This window comes from Carettochelys insculpta, chromosome 2, assembly GCF_033958435.1.
Source record: "Carettochelys insculpta isolate YL-2023 chromosome 2, ASM3395843v1, whole genome shotgun sequence".
NCBI classification, from domain to species: Eukaryota; Metazoa; Chordata; order Testudines; family Carettochelyidae; genus Carettochelys; species Carettochelys insculpta.
In genome coordinates, this window is record NC_134138.1 from 151,427,406 (window position 1) to 151,445,045 (window position 17,640).

A 17,640-nucleotide genomic window follows, 5' to 3' on the forward strand; every position below is an offset into this window, starting at 1 on the left:
ACTTGCATGTTGCCCAACCCTTGGGACCCAGCCAGGAAAAACATTCTCATCTTTTCTCCTCCCCCATTTTTCATTCTTTTTTCTTCATTATCCTCCTATATTATAAGGTCATAGGAAGTACATAAAAATAACATAAGGGACCTTGATTGGTTTTGTAGTCTAGCTTTTTCTTCCCCCCACAGACTACTTGAAAATTACTGAGGGTTTCGGTGGACCACCTAATGGCTGTTCCAAGTGTTGTTTGTACTGTTAGCTAAATATTAGAAAGTGCTTTGGAGAACAACGCTTTATGAGAAAAACAAAACAAAAAAAAAACCCAAAAAACCTTAATAACCTTTTCCTCAGTTCACCTGAATGGAGTTCTTGGCCCATAATTTGAGAATTTATGGTCCAGATGAAAACTGATATTTGCATTACACTAATGTGAAAAAATGTGTACAAATAAAAAGTATACCTGATGTGCCTTGATGGTTGTATTATTTTCCTTAACATAACATACAGGATAGCATACAGGGCAATCAAAATCAGCCTGGGCAGAATGACATGCATGAGAACTCTCTCTGGACAGAGAAACAATTGATCAAAATCACATTCTCTGATTGCTCGCTGTGGCCAAATCCTGTTCCCAATGAAACCTAAAGGAGTTTTGCTATTGATTTCAATGGTAACAGGTTTTGACGTTTGGAGAGGGAAGAACAAACCCATTCAAACAGGGGCTGTGCTACTTATACATTCAGAGGTATCAAAGGCTGTTGACTCATGAGAAAGTCGGCAGACATCTGATTTTTGTCCATCGCAAGGGAGAAATCCACAATCAACAAGGCAAGAAGAGTCTCTGTAGCAGTGTGACCAAAGGGTCATTTGCTGCCCGGACGTCATAATGACGTTCTGGGGAGAAGTGCTGTGCACTTCCACAGGAGGGTGTGGCTCTAAAAAGACCCTTCTCTGGCGCTATCCCACTGCAATGACCATGTACAGAATCTCTGTCTTTGCAGCATCGCGGAGGGTAGGAAGCGGAGCAGGGTGCGTGTTGGAGGAGGGATACAGAAAGGAGCTTATATGGTATTCAGTGATCACCCCGGCCTGGTCTAAATACAAACTTAGGTCAGTTTAACTCCATCAGTCAAGGCCTGGAAAAATGTCATGCCCCGTGCAGTTAAGCAAGCCTGAGCCCCTGTGTAGCCACCGCTTTGTTGATGGAAAGAATTCTTCCATTGACATAGCTATTGCCTCTTGGGAAGTGGATTTACTACAGTGTGGGAAGCTCCCCTCCTGTCTCTGCAATGTGTCCCCATGACAGCGCTGCAACGGCGCCGGCTTTGTTCTGTGTCAGGCTCCAACTTGCAACTGGCTGTGCGCAACAAGTGCTTTGCAATGCCTTGCCAGGCAAGTTCAACCCTTAAAGGCACAGATCCCCAATTCCTCTGACTGCGTGAGCCCTAAACTCCAGGTGCCCTTCTAGCCCTGAGCATCCGTGAGGTCCTGGAATTAAGACTCAGTAGGTAGTACTGGCCCCATTCCAAGCGCTGTGGGGGCAGAGGGCTCTGTATCACCCTCCTTCCCATGTGCCCTATCAGATAGATAACACACCAGACACCTCCCCTCTGATGTCACCTTCAGAGCAGAAGCAGCAAGTCCCCCAGGGCCCAAAGTATGGGGAGGGGGCGGAGCGTCACGCTTAGCCCCGTAATGCCTGACAGCCCCTCCAGCTGCGCAGCACAGATTGAGCTGACCCCAGCAGCAGAAGCGGGAAGCAGGACAGCCTGCAGCATTCAATACTGTGCTGCTGGAGAAGGTGAGAGGCTCGGGGCAGGCAGGGGAGGGGGGTCATGCAGCCCAGTCACTGTCAAAGACAACAGCTAGGCACACAAAGGGGCTTGAGTAGGTACTCCCCACGTCAGCGCCGGAAAGCAGGGTCAGTGCACTGCGCAACATGGAGCCCAGCAGTTCCAGACATCTGGCAGCCAGTGCCATCTGATCAATGTTACGCGGCTCTGCTTGGGGAGGGTGTTATGTGGGTTTATTGGGTGAGATCATTATGTAGTTCTGTCTGGTGAGATATTTTAATAGCTCTGTCCTGGTGAAATTGTTGCACAGTTCGACCCTGGATGGTTTTGTCTGGTACGATTGTTAAGTAGTTTTGTCAAGTGAGATTGTTGTAGAATTCTGTCTGAATGAAAAGGTTGCACGGGTCTGTCCCAGTGAAAGCATTACTTGGTTCTGACCAGTGAGATATGGACTGGTTCACTGATTGGTCTTAAAAAGGCGATGATAGATTATGAAGACAAAAGAGACCACTGTGATCATCTAGTCTGATCCCCAGAACCTCCTTGAATTAGTTTCTTAACTGGAGCATATCTTTGAAAAAAATCTTTCAATATGGATTTTAGAAGTGCTAGGGTTGGAGAAACCACCATAACCCTGGTAAAATTGTTCCAGTGGTTGATTACCCTCATTATTAAAAATTAAAAATAAATTACAATACAATACAATACAATAAAAATAAAAACTACACCTTATTCTGAGTCTGAATTTGTCTGGCTTCAGTTTCCAGCCATTGGATCATTTTATGCCTTTGCCAAATTGAAGATCTTGTCACCAAACCATTTCCCATATGAATATTTACAAACTGTAATTAAGTCACCACTAACTTTCTCACTGATAAACTAAATAGGATGAGTTCTTTAAGTATGTCAATATATGGCATGTATTCTAATCTTTTCATCACTCTCATGGATCTTTTTTCAGTCCTATCCAGCATGTCAACATCCTTTTTGAACAGTGGACACCAGAACTGGAAAAATAGCAGTCAGATCTGTGCCAAACACAGGAGTAATATAACCTCTCTACTCTGCTCTAGAGTCCTTTGTTTATACAATCAAGGACTGCAATTGCTCTTTATGGCACAGTTCTGCTCTGGGAGGTCACATTTAGGTAACTGTCCTCCAAGACGCCCAAGTATTTTTCAGAGTCACTGTTTCCAGGATAATGTCCCCATCCTGTAAGTGTGGCCTACATTGTTTGTTCCTATAAGTATGAACACATATTATTTGCTCATACCCAGCTTACCAAGCAATCCAGGTCACTCTGTATCACTGACCTGTCTTCATTTGCTACCCCCCAAGCTCAGAGTCATCTGCAATCTTTATCAATAATACTTTGAAGTTTTCCTGCAAGTCACTGATGAAAATGTTAAATAGCAGAGGGTCAAAAACTGATCCATACAGGCCCACACTACAAATGACCCTCTCGATGATGACTCCCCCTTTACTATTACTTTTTGAGACTTACCAGTTGGACAGTTTTTAATCCATTTAATGTGTGCCATACTGAATTTGAATCAGTGTCATGTTGGATTTGTATGAATAGTTAGCAGCAGGGAATAATAATGGAAAGAGTGTGGTTCTAATGGGGTTCCATGGGAATGGTCCTAAGATGACACTGTTCAATATTTTTCTCAATGATACTGAAATAACTATCAAATCATGCCTAATAAAATTTGTGAGTGACTCTAGGACTGGCAAAAGGATGAGTAAAGACAAGCACAGGGCAGTGATACAGACCTCTGGATTTCCTTGTAATTTGGTCCGATTCAAACGAAATACAGACCTGGGCAAAACAATACTGGTGAATGGTATCTCCACCAAAATGCACTTTTGGGATATCAAAACTAGTGTGAATTTAGGTTGAAGTTGGTTAGTAATTTTGTCCAGAAAAGAAAAGGTTTCATTTCGATATTTCATTTTGAAGCAGTGTTTGGTTTAAATTTAGCTATCTACAAAATACAGAACACCAAAAAGGTGAAAAACATCTTTAAACGATCCGCAACAAAATGAAAACAAAATCATTTTGGGTCAAAAGAAATGTTTAATTAAAATTATAATTTTTGCTTTGATAGAAAACCCCTCAAGTCCCACAGTTTTGATCCAAACAGAACCAATTTTTTTTAATTTAATGTTAATAGTTTAGCTCCTGAGCCCCAAATTCACTCGGCTCCATTTTAATACAGCCAAATGTGAAGATATATACCTAGGAGCCAGGAATACAGGCCATACCTACACAACTGGGGACTGTATCCTGGAAAGCAGTGACTCTGAAAGTGAGTTAGACAAGTATCAGAGAGGTAGCCATGTTAGTCTGTCACTTCAAAAACAACAAGAAGTCGCAGAATCACAGGGCTGGAAGGGACCTCAGGAGGTCATCTAGTCCAGCCCCCTGCTTCAAGCAGGATCAACCCCTACTAAGTCATCCCAGCCAGGACCTTGTCCAGCCAGGACTTAAAAACCTCAAGGGATGGAGAATCCACCACCTCTCTAGGCAACACATTCCAGTGCTTCACCACCCACCTGGTGAAGTAGTTTTTCCTAATATCTAACCTACACCTTTCCCTCTTCAACTTCTGACCATTACTCCTTGTTCTTCCATCTGACGCCACTAAGAACAGTTTCTCACCCTCCTTTTTAGAGCTCCCCTTCAGCAAGTTGAAGGCTGCTATTAAATCACTTCTAAGTCTTCTCTTCTGTAAACTAAACAACCCCAAATCCCTCAGCCTATCCTCATAGGTCTTGTGCTCCAGACCCTTAATCATTTTTGGTGCTCTTCGCTGAACCTGCTCCAGCAAATCCACATCCTTTTTATACTGGGGGGCCCAAAACTGAACACAATATTCCAGATGTGGCCTCACCAGTGCTGAATAAAGAAGAATAACTACTTCTCTAGATCTGCTTGAAATGCTCCTCCGAATGCACCCCAGTATGCCGTTAGCTTTCTTGGCTACAAGGGCACACTGTTTACTCATATCCAGCCTTTCATCCACCATAACCCCTAGGTCCCTTTCCATTGTACTGCTGCTGAGCCAGTCGGTCCCCAGCCTGTAACAATGTTTGGGATTCTTCCGCCCCAGCTGCAGGACTCTACACGTCTCCTTATTGAACTGCATCAGATTTCTTTTGGCCCAGTCCTCCAATTTATCCAGGTCACTCTGGAATCTCTCTCTACCTTCCAAAGTATCTACCTCTCCCCCTAGTTTTGTGTTATCCACAAACTTGCTGAGGGTGCAACCCAGTCCTTCATCCAGGTCATTAATAAAGATGTTGAATAACACTGGCCCCAGAATCGAGCCTTGTGGTGCTCTGCTTGAAACAGACCACCATCCAGATATTGAGCCATTGACCACTACCTGTTGGGCCCGACCATCAAGCCAGCTTTCTATCCATTTTATAGTCCAAGGATCCAATCCATATTTCCTTAACTTATGTTCAAGAATGTTGTGGGAGACCGTATCAAAAGCCTTTCTGACAGACGAAGCAGGTCTTTGCCCATGAAAGCTTATGCTCCAAAATATCAGTTAGTCTATAAAGTGCCACAGAACTTCTTGTTGTTTTTATAATAGACAAGTAATTTAACATGAGCGCCCAATGAAATGCTATGGGAGAAAGAGCTAATTAAATCATTAGATGTAAAAACAAGGCAATGGGATTTAGGAAGGTGATTTGTATTGGAGTTGGAAATAAAGGAATATGGCATTCAGTTCTGGTTTCATCATTTAAAAAAAAAGGTTGAAAAACTAGAGATTTAGTAAAAGAGCCACAAAAAAGATATGCAGACTGGAGAAAATGCCTTATGCCTGGTATACTGAAGAAAGTTAAGTTGGTTTAAGAACAGTGGTCAGTAACATGAAAATCTATACCCATAAGTGGAATTGTTAAGAAAGCTGACCTAAGTCCCTGTGTAGACAGTATTAGGTCAATGGAAGAATTCTTCTCTTGACCTAGCCATTACCTCTCGGAGAAATGGATTATATATGCTTGTGAGGGAACCTCTCACATCAGCGTTGGCAGTGTCTACAGCTGTGCAGCTGCAGTGAAACAGCTGTGTTGCTGAACCTTTTTAAGTGTAGATAATCACTTAGTGTGAAAGACTTAAAGAACCCAATCTGTTTAATGTATCAAAAGAAAGACTAAGAACTGAGTGATTACAGTGTAAAAGGGCTTTCACAGAAGAAAAAAAAAGTTCTAAAGGACTTGTTAATCTAGCGTAGAAAGGTATCAAAAGAACCAGCTGCAGGCAGCTGAGGCCAGACAAATTCAAACTGGAAGTAAGACATACATTTTTAACAGAGGGTCCTGTGGCACCTTATAGACTAACAGAAAACTTTTCTTTTAGTCTATAAGGTGCCACAGGACCCTTTGTTGCTGTTACAGATCCAGACTAACATGGCTACCCCTCCGATATTTGACATTTTTAACAGAGAGGGTGATTAATTACTGGACCAAAGAATCAAGGGAAGTGGTAGAGTCTCCATCTCTTGAAGTCTTTAGATCAAGACGATACACATTTCTGGATGATAAAAGGAAATACGACATATTACTTGTGGAGGACATTTTTCACAGAAGGATCACACTGTAACCAAACTCTTAGTCCTCGTCCTCAAAAGAAACTTGCATAACATCGTCAAAAGGTTAGCCTGGGAATTTAAATTCTTAACTTTTCCAGACTCTAAAAATCATGGTCTTAATACAGATCCAGGATTTATGGCTCATTGCAATGCTGGAATTCTGCCCCTCCTCTTTTTTGTCCTATGAGTGCTGGAGTGTTTAATGAGCCCCTTCACTTTGACTAGTCCCTTAAAATATGTGTTAACTATTTATACTAAACAATTTGTTTCATGTTGTACTTAGCTGTAACACTCTGAGGCCCAGTCTACACCATGGCTACATTGACATTATAGATCTCTGTCAACAGAAGTTACTGCTGGAAGACCTCTCCTGGAAAAACTTCTGTTGACAGATCATGTCCACGCACACAAGCAGACTGAAAGAGCTATCTGCTCTGTCGACAGAGTGCCTGGACTTCCTGGTCGCTCTCTCAACAGAACGGCCGACCAGAGCCTCAGCAAATAGGGGTGCCTGGTGAACCAGAAAGGCCCCCTGGAACATCTACATGGCCTTTTTTGTTGACAGAAACTGTCAATAAAGGCGTCAACAAACTGTCAACGCAGCGGAGAGGCAGAAGATTGATGGCAGAAGTGCTGAGTTTTCTCGATGGACTGTCGACAAAACGCATTTTGTGTGCAGATGCTCCAAGAGTTTTGTCAGCAAAACTCTCTAAGGCAGATGTAGCCCATAAAATTAGGCTGATTTAACTACGTTGCGCAGAGGTGTGAAATCTACCAGGCAAACAGCACCAGGTTAAACCTGAACCTTGTGATGCCGGGCAAGAGTGGTGCAGTCCCACTAGAGCTGATGAGAGCAGCACTTCCAGAGGCAAGCCCAGCAACTCTGGAGACCTACTGCAGTAGAGGCTGGGCAAGCTGAGGACCTGATACTGCAGGCCCTGTCCCTAAGGCAAGAAGGGCCCAGTGCTGCAAATCCTTGAGGGTGTGTGTAACCTGAACTTCTTTTGGTAAAGTAATTTCCCTGCATACGGGCCTGTGTCCCCCAAGTGACAGTGTCACATTCCCTGGTAGATCCATTTTCCTGGGATAATCACAATAATTTGTTTCCCACACTCTGCACCTGCTCATCCTCACCAGTGAACTCACACCCTTCAGGGAGGACTCCTCACCCGGGCAAGGGCTGCAGCTGACACTGAAAGCAAGCAATGCTGAGTCTCGGCTCATATGATAGCGTCTGGGGGGGTCCTGACAGCTATCTGATTAAATGGGGACCAGGAGGGATGTGGTTTTTTGCATACCTGACTTAGGCCAGGTTCCCAGAGATGCTCTCAGTTGTTTTCACTGAGAAGCCAACCCCTACTGGGGATGATGACCCCATCACCCTGGCCCTGAGCTCTAGCACAAATCTGGCCCTGACTGTTTTCCCCAGCTCTAGCAATTTCATGGCTAAATCCCTGGATTCCAGAGCTCTGGCCTAATTTTGTACAGCGGGAGGTGGGGGAAGGATGAAGGAAGCACAATGAGCTTTGGCTTCCGATTTAGAAGAGAGGTTGTAAGCTTAAGAGAAAAGGCTACATGTCTGTTATTCCTGCTTATTCTCCCAACCCTGCACCTGCCCAGAGAGCAGCATAACACCCCTCATGCAAAAGAGGCACTATTTTTCAGGGCAGTGGTCCCAGTAGGCCAGTGGAGCTCTGAGTTCTCTGACCTACCAGCCCAGTGTGTACCACGGCCCAGCCAGGTGACTAGAACTGCTGCCTCAGGTAGGGACACAGTTAGCTCAAGCTATAGAGGCTGGACAGTGCTGCTGGCTCAGGATCTTTGCCCACTGAGATGCTGTGACTGGGGTTCATTATAGAGGACGCAGGTGGTGCTGTGCCAGGCTGTTGTAGGTAGCGGGTATAGATCCTGCCCCCAGAGCACCTTGAGAGCACCGAACTCTCAGGGTGGAGCAATAGCAGAGCTGGAGGCCTGGGAGGAAGGCAGAGCCTAGAGATAATCACCACAAACAGCACAGGGCAGACTCAGGTGCATAGCGCTGCACCAGCTTCTGAGAGAGGACTTGGAGCAGGGCACAGAGAAAGGGAACAGAATTACACAGAGCTCTCTGGGGAACCTCGCATGAGAGTGAGCTGTGAGTTAACCCTCTGAGGATCCATAGGTAGGGGAGGGGCATCTAATCACTGTACAGTGATGCCCAAACTTCTCCTCACACCCATCAGGAATGATCTGTTCAGGGTTTAGTTGCAATGGGGTGAAGGGGAGGCGCTCCATCAGCCCAGAACAACTCATCCAGTAGGGTATGGCCCACGTGCCACTCTGTGTCTGGCCACTGGCCTCAGGCTGGCAGAAGCCATTGCAGCTCAGGGCGAAAGCATGGGACAGGCAGATGTTGTAGGGGACCTTGGGCACAGCAGGTCCAGGGCTCAGCTGCAATGACTGAAAAAGAGGCTGCTGTACATGGACAGAACCTATGGCTCTCTGCCACCTGGGCCACCCCCAGTAAGACCTGGTCAAGGCTAAGCAGTCCCTGGGGAGGGCACCCTTTAATCAGAAGGGATCAGTTTCTGGTCTCTGGAAGTGGGAAGTGTCTAATGAGTTGGGGGTTGACTCTGCTTCCCTCTCACCCATAAAATGGGTCTGAAACAGCCAGACTCCAGGAGGTCTTGCCAGGCTCAGAGTCAGAAGGAAAGCGCAGCACTTCTGGGGGGAGGGCTCTGCTCACTCCCAACCCCGGAGAGGCCAGGGCCCATGTGCACCACAGCGGGCAGGAAGGGATGAGTGTGGAGTTGCAGGTCAGAGCAGTGCCACAGCCTTCCCAGCTGAGTGGGAAGGTGCTCTGCTCAGCACACATACAGGGCTGGCTGCCTGAAGATGCTGTGGGCTGCCATGCACAGCCACTGGCCCTGAGAGAACGGGGGGATATTTTTGTACCAATTTTTTTATTCAGCCAAATGTGCAGATTCAGTGACATTTTGTGTCTCCGTGCCAGGTTCACCACAGTCTTTGTTTTTAGAAAAAAAGTCTGAATGAATTGAAAGGTTTTGATTTTGAACTTGCCATTGAACTGAATATATCACTTCTCCCCTCAGCTCGAGGCCCAGGCTCCCTTCAGTGTGTCATGAGCGGCAAGAGAGCTCACTGGGTCCGAGAGCGGATTCCTCAGGAGCCGTGTCAGGGCTGCACAGCGGCAAGGGGTCCCAGACCCCTCTGGTGTGCTGGGGAGCCAGGTCTTGCCCTTGTCACACTGTGCCTCTGGATGGGATCCCTGCCGCACAAATGCTATTGGCATATGAGAGGCACTGTGTAGGGCAGGCGTGTGTTTGGCCCTTACGTAGCATCTGCAATAGGGGGGACCCATGTGGGCAGGGTTTCCCCCCCACCAAACATAACTGCATTTACAACTATGCCCAGCACCAGGGCCTAGCCATGTCCATACCCTGTGGCTCTGGTGGGGATCTGGTGGCATATGCCCGCAGGGTGCAGTGAGTGCCCCATCCAGTGAATAACCTGTCCACGCCTGCATTAGGTGGCGGGAGGAATCCCAGAAACGCTCAGCCAGGCTGCTGGAAGGGCTCGCACCCAGCACCGAGCCTTACTCTGAGCCAGCGGGATCCTGTGACTGGGCGGGAAAACAGGCTGGTGCATTCGGGCCTCTAGCCATGTGCAGCAGTAATGGCACAGACCTCATGAGGCGCTGATCTTGCCCCCTCCCACAGGCCTGGGCTGGGGAGGCTTACAAGGGCTGTTCCTGGAGACAGCATTTCTGGCCTGTCTGAAGTGAATGGGAGTCTCAGCTGTATCCCCTCTGGGCTGTGCCATTCCACTCAGTCTCTGTGCTGTACCCTTCGCCCAAGACAAACCAAAGAGGGATCAGGTCACCAAAGCCAGTTTTCCCCTCCCTGGCTGCTTCGTATCTACAGTGCAGGAGGCTGCTGGGCTGACAGGGAATCCCTGGTGCTGGGCTCGGCACCACTCCCAGCATGGCCTCCCCCAGCTCCCAGGGAGCACGTAGGGATGGGATGGTGTCTAAGGCGCCAGGCCTGGCTCCTTCTGCCTAGTCTGAGCTGCCCCTGGCTCAGCCTGTTGTGTGTCTGCAGGACTCAGTGATGGCCCAGTGCCCAGGAGCAGCTGCTTTGGCTCTGCTGGATGAGATGCTGGAGATCACAGCCCAGAGCCTCGTGCGCACGGAGGTGGCTGAGCACTACCAAGTCGTCCGGGAGCTGGGCAGGGGCAAGTATGGCCATGTGGTGCTGGTGACCCACAGGCAGAGAGGTAAGGAGCTCTCATCCTCTTGACCCTGTACACCACCCAGCTTCTGCCGACTGCTTCCCCTGCCTGCCTCAGCTCCTCTCTCCCACTGTCTCTGCTCAGGATAATGGTCCCATGTAAATTGGAATCCCTCCCTCTCGCTGCTCTGGATCAGACCAAATGGGTCTCAATGGGTCCATCTAGTCCAGGGTGACCATCCGTACCACAGCCCCATACTTTGGGTGTCAGGAAAGTGTCCTGTTTTATTTTAAGAGGGGGGCTAATTGCCCCATATTTGCACAGCTGCTGGGAGTACACGGGCATGGCTGCCGCCTGGTTCCTGGTCTCCACAGCGTGGGGGAGCCTCACCAGCACAGCTGCCACCTGGCTCCCTGCTGCTCACAGGAGCCAGGAAACTGACCAGCACTGCTGTGCCTAGCTCCTGGCTCCCCAGTGCTTTGGGGACCTGGCAGCCAAACTGGCTTGGCCGGCTCCCTCCGAGCCATGGGGAGGCCTAGAGGAGTACTGGCGTGGGGAGGTCCCCTGTGGGGACACAGCCCGTTCCTGGCACCCCAAGGTATGCAGCAGCTGGCAGCCTCAGCTGCCCCCTGCAGCCAGAGAGCACCACCTCCGCCCAGCAGGGCAGCCGCTGCTTGACTGAGGGTGACCATCTGTCCTGTTTTGGCCAGGACATCCTCCCTCCCCTGCAGGCCCCAGGTTGTCCCGTATTTAGCCTAGGGGAATATGGTCACCCTAATCTAGTTTGGTATCCCTCATCCCCTGCTGCCCCAGGTCAGAACTGCAACTGACTGGCCCAGGAATGGCCATCCTCTTAACCGACTGCGTGCACCTGCCCTAAGAATCTGTCCAGAGATTTCCCTCTGGCACTGAGACCCACAGTTCCATGCCCCAGGGCTGCCCAATGCCCTGCCTGTCAGGCCATGGCGTGAGCTGCTTTTCGAGGGGAGCCTAACCTCTCTCCCTCATTCTCAGGGACCCCCATGGCTCTTAAGCTGCTTCCCAAAGCTCACACCAAGCTGCAAACCTTCCTGTATGAGTACTGCGTGGCGCTCTCCCTCGCTGCCCACCCTGCCATCATCGGCATGTTTGGCATTGCCATTGAGTCCAGCCAGCACTATGGCTTTCTCTATGAGCCAGCGCTGCACAGAGACCTCATCTCCATCATCAAGCCACGGGTGAGTGCAACCCTGCGGGAAGAGGAGCTGGAACTCCACAGCAGTCCAGCTCTAGGAGAGGAAAAGAGATGTGGGGCCTTCTTCTCCAGGAGGCACTAGCTCTAGGGGACTAGCTGCCTGAGGGGAAGGTGGGATGGGAAAAGCGAGACAGGGCACCCAGTCTGATCCAGCCCAACCTTGTGGGACTGGCTGGCTGAGGGCAGCAGGGAATGGGCCATAGAGCATCGTCCCATTTGGCTGGTGGGACGACTGCCTCCTGAGAACGTCGTCTCCAGCACTGGAAGTGCCAGAGGCTCCCCTCGTGCAAAGCTGGCTGGGGCATGACTGTCTGTCTGGGCTCTCATGGTCCTGTGAGTTGCTACATCTCCTCTCTCTGTCCCTGGCCAGGATGGGATCCCGGAGGCAGCTGCCAAGCAGTGTGCCAAGCAACTGGTGAGTGCCCTGGAGTTCATACACAGCCGGGGGCTGGTGTACCGAGATGTCAAGCCTGAGAACGTGCTGCTCTTTGACCCGGAGTGCCGGCGCATCAAGCTAACTGACTTCGGGCTCACCCGACCCAAGGGCACCCGGCTCAAGCTGGTGGCTGGGGTGATCCCCTACACGGCTCCAGAGCTGAGCAGCACAACCAATGCCCAGGGCCTGCCCATTGATGCCAGCCTGGACGCCTGGGCCTTTGGCGTGATGCTCTTCTGCCTGCTGACCGGCTACTTCCCATGGGAGCAAAGCCTGCCAGCTGACCCCTTTTTTGAGGACTTCATGCTATGGCAGGAGTCGGGCCTGGATGAGGACCTACCACGACACTGGAGGCGCCTGACGACAGAGGCCACCCACATGCTGCGGAGTTTGTTGGCACTGGATCCTGCCCAGCGCAGCCCTGTCAGCCGGGCCCTGAAATATGTCAACTGCCCCTGGAGAGTGGAGAACTGCCATGGGGAGGAGCAGGCTGTGGTGCCCTAGAGAACCTTCACTGAAGGAGTGAGGGCCTTCTATAGGGTGATCCAAGGCCCTGCCGTGTGCCTCCAGCAGGACAGGAATAAATTGGAAGGGGCAGTCAAAGGAACAGCTGTGGCACGTTCTGTTCTGAAGCATCGAGCTCCAGCTCCTACTAGGCACCAATTTTCCTCTGGGTGTCACCCGCCCTACAGGTGCCAGTTCCCACTGGCCACTGATTTCCAGTGGGTGCCAAATCCACCCTGGCCATTGATTTCCCAGTTTGTGCCACTTCCCCCGCTCCCACCTCTTGCCCAGGTGTTGATTCCCTCCAGGCACTAAGTCAGCAATGGGAGGCACTCCTGCCCCGCCCAGCCCTACTACCACACCGCTCCCTGACAAAGGTCTATCTCGTTGTGTGCAGCACATCCCCAGGAGCAGTTTCAGTGCGCTGCAGCCATGGCATTGGTGTAGAAATAGAGACTATTCATCGTTTAATCCCCCTCTGTGGCTCCTTTTCACTTGCAGTAAAACCTCCAAGCAGAGCCGGTATGGTGGGTGAGAACAAGTTCAATGGGCGTTCTTCGTGCTTGGGGGTGCCACCCAGGGTCCACTGCAGGGTGCCAGGACAGGTGCTGGGGAGCCAAAGTAGCCAGCTGATAGGTTATAGGTCTGGCAGTAAGCAGGGAGATGAGTACTGGCGGGGGGGATAGCAAGAAGTTAGATGAGGGTGAGGGTTGCCAGGTGTCCAGTTTTTGACTGGAATGTCCACTCAAGAAGGCGGCTCTGGTCAGCACTGCTGACCAAGCCATTAGAAATCTGGTTGGTGCGGAGCAGGGAAGCTCCTTACCTTGGTCCATGTGGCTCCCCAGAGATGGAGACATGTCCCTTGGCTCCTAGGCTGAGGGATGGCCACAGAGGCTCCACACACTGCCCTTTCCCTGCACCAAGTGCCAGGAACTGCAGCCAATGGGAGCTTCAGGGCGGTGCCTGTGGGCAGAGGCAGCTCAGAGAGCCACCTGGCCATGCTTCCACCTAGGAGCTGAGGGATGTGTCACCACTTCTGGGAGCCACCTGATGCAAGTGCTGCCCAGAGCCCACATCCTGAATGCCTCCCACCCCACAATTCCCTGCCCCACCCCTGAGTCCATTCCCACCTTATGAACTCCTCAGCTGATCAGGAGCACCTTCCCCCATTCCAAACTCCTCATGCTCAGCCCCACTCCCTGCACCACCAGCCAGAGCCCTCAGTTCCATTCACCCTGATACCCTGCCTCAGACCCAAGGGGTGAAAGTAGAGTAGATCCCAGTTTACGCAGCGGCTGCCTTCTCGCAATGCCCTCATAAGTCAAATTTCAGCACAACTCGGGGGAGCCAGGAAATTGATGAGGGCTCCAGCCCTGGTCAGTTTCCTGGCTCCAGTGAGTGGAGGGGAGCCAGGGACCAGGGGGTAGCCTGGCTTCCGGCTCCCCTCTGCTTGCAGAGCCAGGAAACTGAATAGGGCTGGTGCCCTCATCAGTTTCCCCGCTCCTGTCAGGGCGGCACTCTCATTAACCCAAGACACACGCAACTCGGTTGCACGTTTCTTGGGGATTTACTGTAATGTTTTAAAGTGCAGAAACAAGTTTCTTGGCCTCTCCTCTTAAAGCCTGTGCATGGAAAAAGCCTTGTAAAGCACTGAAACCCCACGCAGGACATGCCAGTGTCTGGAAGCGGGGTCCACACAGCATCCAGCTGGTGGTGGGGAGGAGGCCAGCATGCTGGCCACATGGCGGGTTGTGGAGGGGAGACAGCACTGTAAAAGGTAAAGCACAGAAAACAACTTTCTTGGTATCTCCTCACGAATCCTTTGCAGTTGCATGATTGCAGAGGGATGGGGGCAGGGGGACCCAAGGAGCCTGCCAGCAGCATGGTGGGAGGGGAAAGGACCAGGAGAGCACATCAACCACATGTTGGTGGGGTGGGAGGGTGAGAGCCCATCAGCAACCCTGGTGTAAAGTTTCTCCAGCACACCCTGGGAAATCTTCCCATAAATGTTCACTTTTCTTTTGCTGGTTTGTGGTTTGCTCAGCACTGATTCATCTCCCCCCTGCCCCACCTGCCCCAGAAATGACATCTTGGATCTCCTGATGGCTTCAAGCTGGAGCTCTTTTGTGACCCTGAGAACTCTGAGAACCCTGAGAACTCATGGACAGATGCCATCACTCCTGAGGTGCGCTCCTGAGGTCTGCTAGCCATGCTGGCCAGAAAGAAAATGAATTCAAATTCCTGGGCTTTCGGTTACCTACTCTCTGCACACCTGGAGAACCCCAGCGGTGAAAGCGGCCAGAATGGATGCATTGGGGGGCATTGTGGGATACTTCTGGAGGCCAATAAAATCCATTTAAAATAATGCTGTTTCCACACTAGCATTAATTCAACCTTTGAAATTCAAACCTGGCATTATTCCTCCTTGAAAAGGCTGGGGCACAAAAGTCAATTTTAGCACCCCTTAAAAATCTACCTACTGATATTTGCAGTGAAGAGAGTCGCATTATAAAGTTGAGCTAAGTCCCTTCAAAACAACTCTTGCTCTAGTGTAGACATAGCCAGAGGAAAATAAAATAAAATAACCGATGTCTGGAAGCTGAAACCACACAAATTCAAACTGGAAATGCAGCACTTTTTCTTAAGCCCGTGACAGTGATTAATGAATTGACTACATTATTAACAAAACAGTGAATTCTCCATCTCCTGGTTTCTTCTGTGTTAGGTCCTGTGTGCCTGGTAACAACATGAAAGAACTTCATGATTACAAAACGAAGCTGCCTCTTTTTAAGAGAACTTTTTTCAGTGAGACTACAAAGAGAGAGCTTCTAGACATATGCACAGAATGACTTTCTGGGGCCTCTCCCAAATTCTTCCTTGCTGCAATCTCTTCCTTCCTGGTTGCTCTATCTTCTCTTTTAACAAGAGCTGCTACTGTTTTGTCTTTGTGCTATGTGCAAGCATTTGTGACGTGCTGGGACCAAAGGTTACTAGTACTATGTGAGCTCCATGGACGTGAACTTCATCGCCATCCCAGGACAGCACGCTAAGCCTCATAGTCCTTCTGGGGTGCTGGTCTTCAGATCAGCCTCCTTCTTCCCATACACTTGCTTCTATCCAGTTGCTGGTCTGCTCTCTCTGTAGGTTGTTGTTCTGTTGGTCCACTCTGTAGCTGACATACCTCGTTTCTGACTGTCCTATATTAGACCAGCTGATGGCAGAGACTCTTTCTATGATTGTCCTTCTGCTCCTGGCCTTGGGCTTTTCTGCTGGCTCCTTCCAACTATCTGGCACTCTATAGTTGTCTTTGATTTCATTCCTGCTGCTGTTCTGAGTCTGTAACTACCTCAGATGAACTGATTGAGGCTTTTGCCTTAATGTTGTCCAGGTAATCCACCTCCCACTAGCTGGAGCAGTGACCTAATGTGATCATGTAATTCCTATAATTACAAATGAACAGGTCTGTTTTTGCCTTTTCCCAGGGTTGGACAGGGATTTCATAGGCTGTATGGTTCTCTTCTGTTGTTGATCACATGGGCATTGTGAACAAAAGCCTTGGGAAAACTTAGACCTCATCTACTGTGTCCAGTTTTGTTTTCAAAGTCTGCTTTTTGGTGACAAAACAGTGAGAGCATATTCACTGCGATGTGGATTTTGCAGGGAAAAATGCCCTGTTTCGGTGACAAAAAACTTCCACCCCTCTAACGCAGACATTATTTTCCCCCTCCTTTTCTTGGTGACAAACATCCATGGTGGACACCACCCCTGTTTTTGTCACTTTTATTGACCTTTAGGAAGCATCGCACAATGCCCATGCTGACTATTCTGGCCAGCAGTTTGAACTGTGCTGTTTTGTGCCCAGGTAAACAACAATCTGGCCCTGGTCCTTGCAAGCCCTGGGAATTTTAAATTCCATTTGTGCTTGCTGGCTTGCTGTGGAGAGGGCTTATTGTGTCTTCCCAGCTGACTGCGGCTGGCTTTTGCACCAATCACACTCCCTCTTCGATCATTGCAGAGCTGCTGGGTCTGAGCACTCTAGAGGGGGAAGAGTCTGTACAGTCACAGCTTGACTGACCCATAGGAATGAGGATATGTACAGACATGTTTCTTGAGGCATGTGCAAAAAGGGCTATGTGATGGGGACGCTTCTCAGTGCAGAGTGAAGATAAAGGACCTGAGATGTCTGTACCATAAGGCCAAGGAGGCAGACCATTGCTCCAGGGCCACATCTGCCATTTCTGCAAGGGACTGAACGCTTGCCTCAGAGTGACCCTACCTCCACCACAAAGAGCCCTGTGGGCACTTTGGAGGGCATAGGGGCAGGGGGAAGGGGACCTAACCCAGAGAAAGAAACTATTGATGAAGAGGTGGAGTGAGGTGAGGCTGTGGCCCTACCCATAGGGTCTCCTGGTGGGGCAGGGAGCCAGGAACTTTTCTCTATTCCTGAAGTGCACAGCCAGTCTCCGCAGTTGCTTTCTGGAGATCAGGAACCAGGAGAGGAGATGCAGGTTAAGGGCTGTGACTTATGGTGGGTATAGAGAAGTGGGAGGCTGGCTGTGTTCCGTGAGCCAAGCGAGTGGCTGTGTTTCTGCGGGACTCTTGCCATGGGTGGCACTGCACTGTGTTAATTACGCTGAACTCCAAGTGTGATAACATTTCTTGTTCTGTAAGTTTCTTAGTGACTTCCCTTCAGAAGCACTTGGCCACATTTCTCCATGTTTCATTGCCTCATCTGCTTACAAAGGCTGCTGGGATTACATTGCAGCTGGCTCCAGACTCCCATCTGGAATCAAATTGCTTGTAGACCTAATAGCATAGAGTCAAATATGGCAGTTGAAT

General features: G+C 49.7%; 1 protein-coding gene across 1 annotated transcript; it reads left to right on the forward strand.

Annotated features, from left to right (window-relative positions):
- The first annotated feature begins 1,689 nt into the window (after positions 1–1,689).
- LOC142008699 (serine/threonine-protein kinase SBK2-like) lies at positions 1,690–15,160 on the forward strand. Its single transcript, XM_074985966.1, is given in 5 exon segments — positions 1,690–1,751; positions 1,753–1,795; positions 10,498–10,672; positions 11,642–11,844; positions 12,232–15,160. Coding segments are annotated over 5 exon segments (1,053 nt in total). The 3' UTR covers positions 12,802–15,160.
- The last annotated feature ends 2,480 nt before the right edge of the window (positions 15,161–17,640 follow it).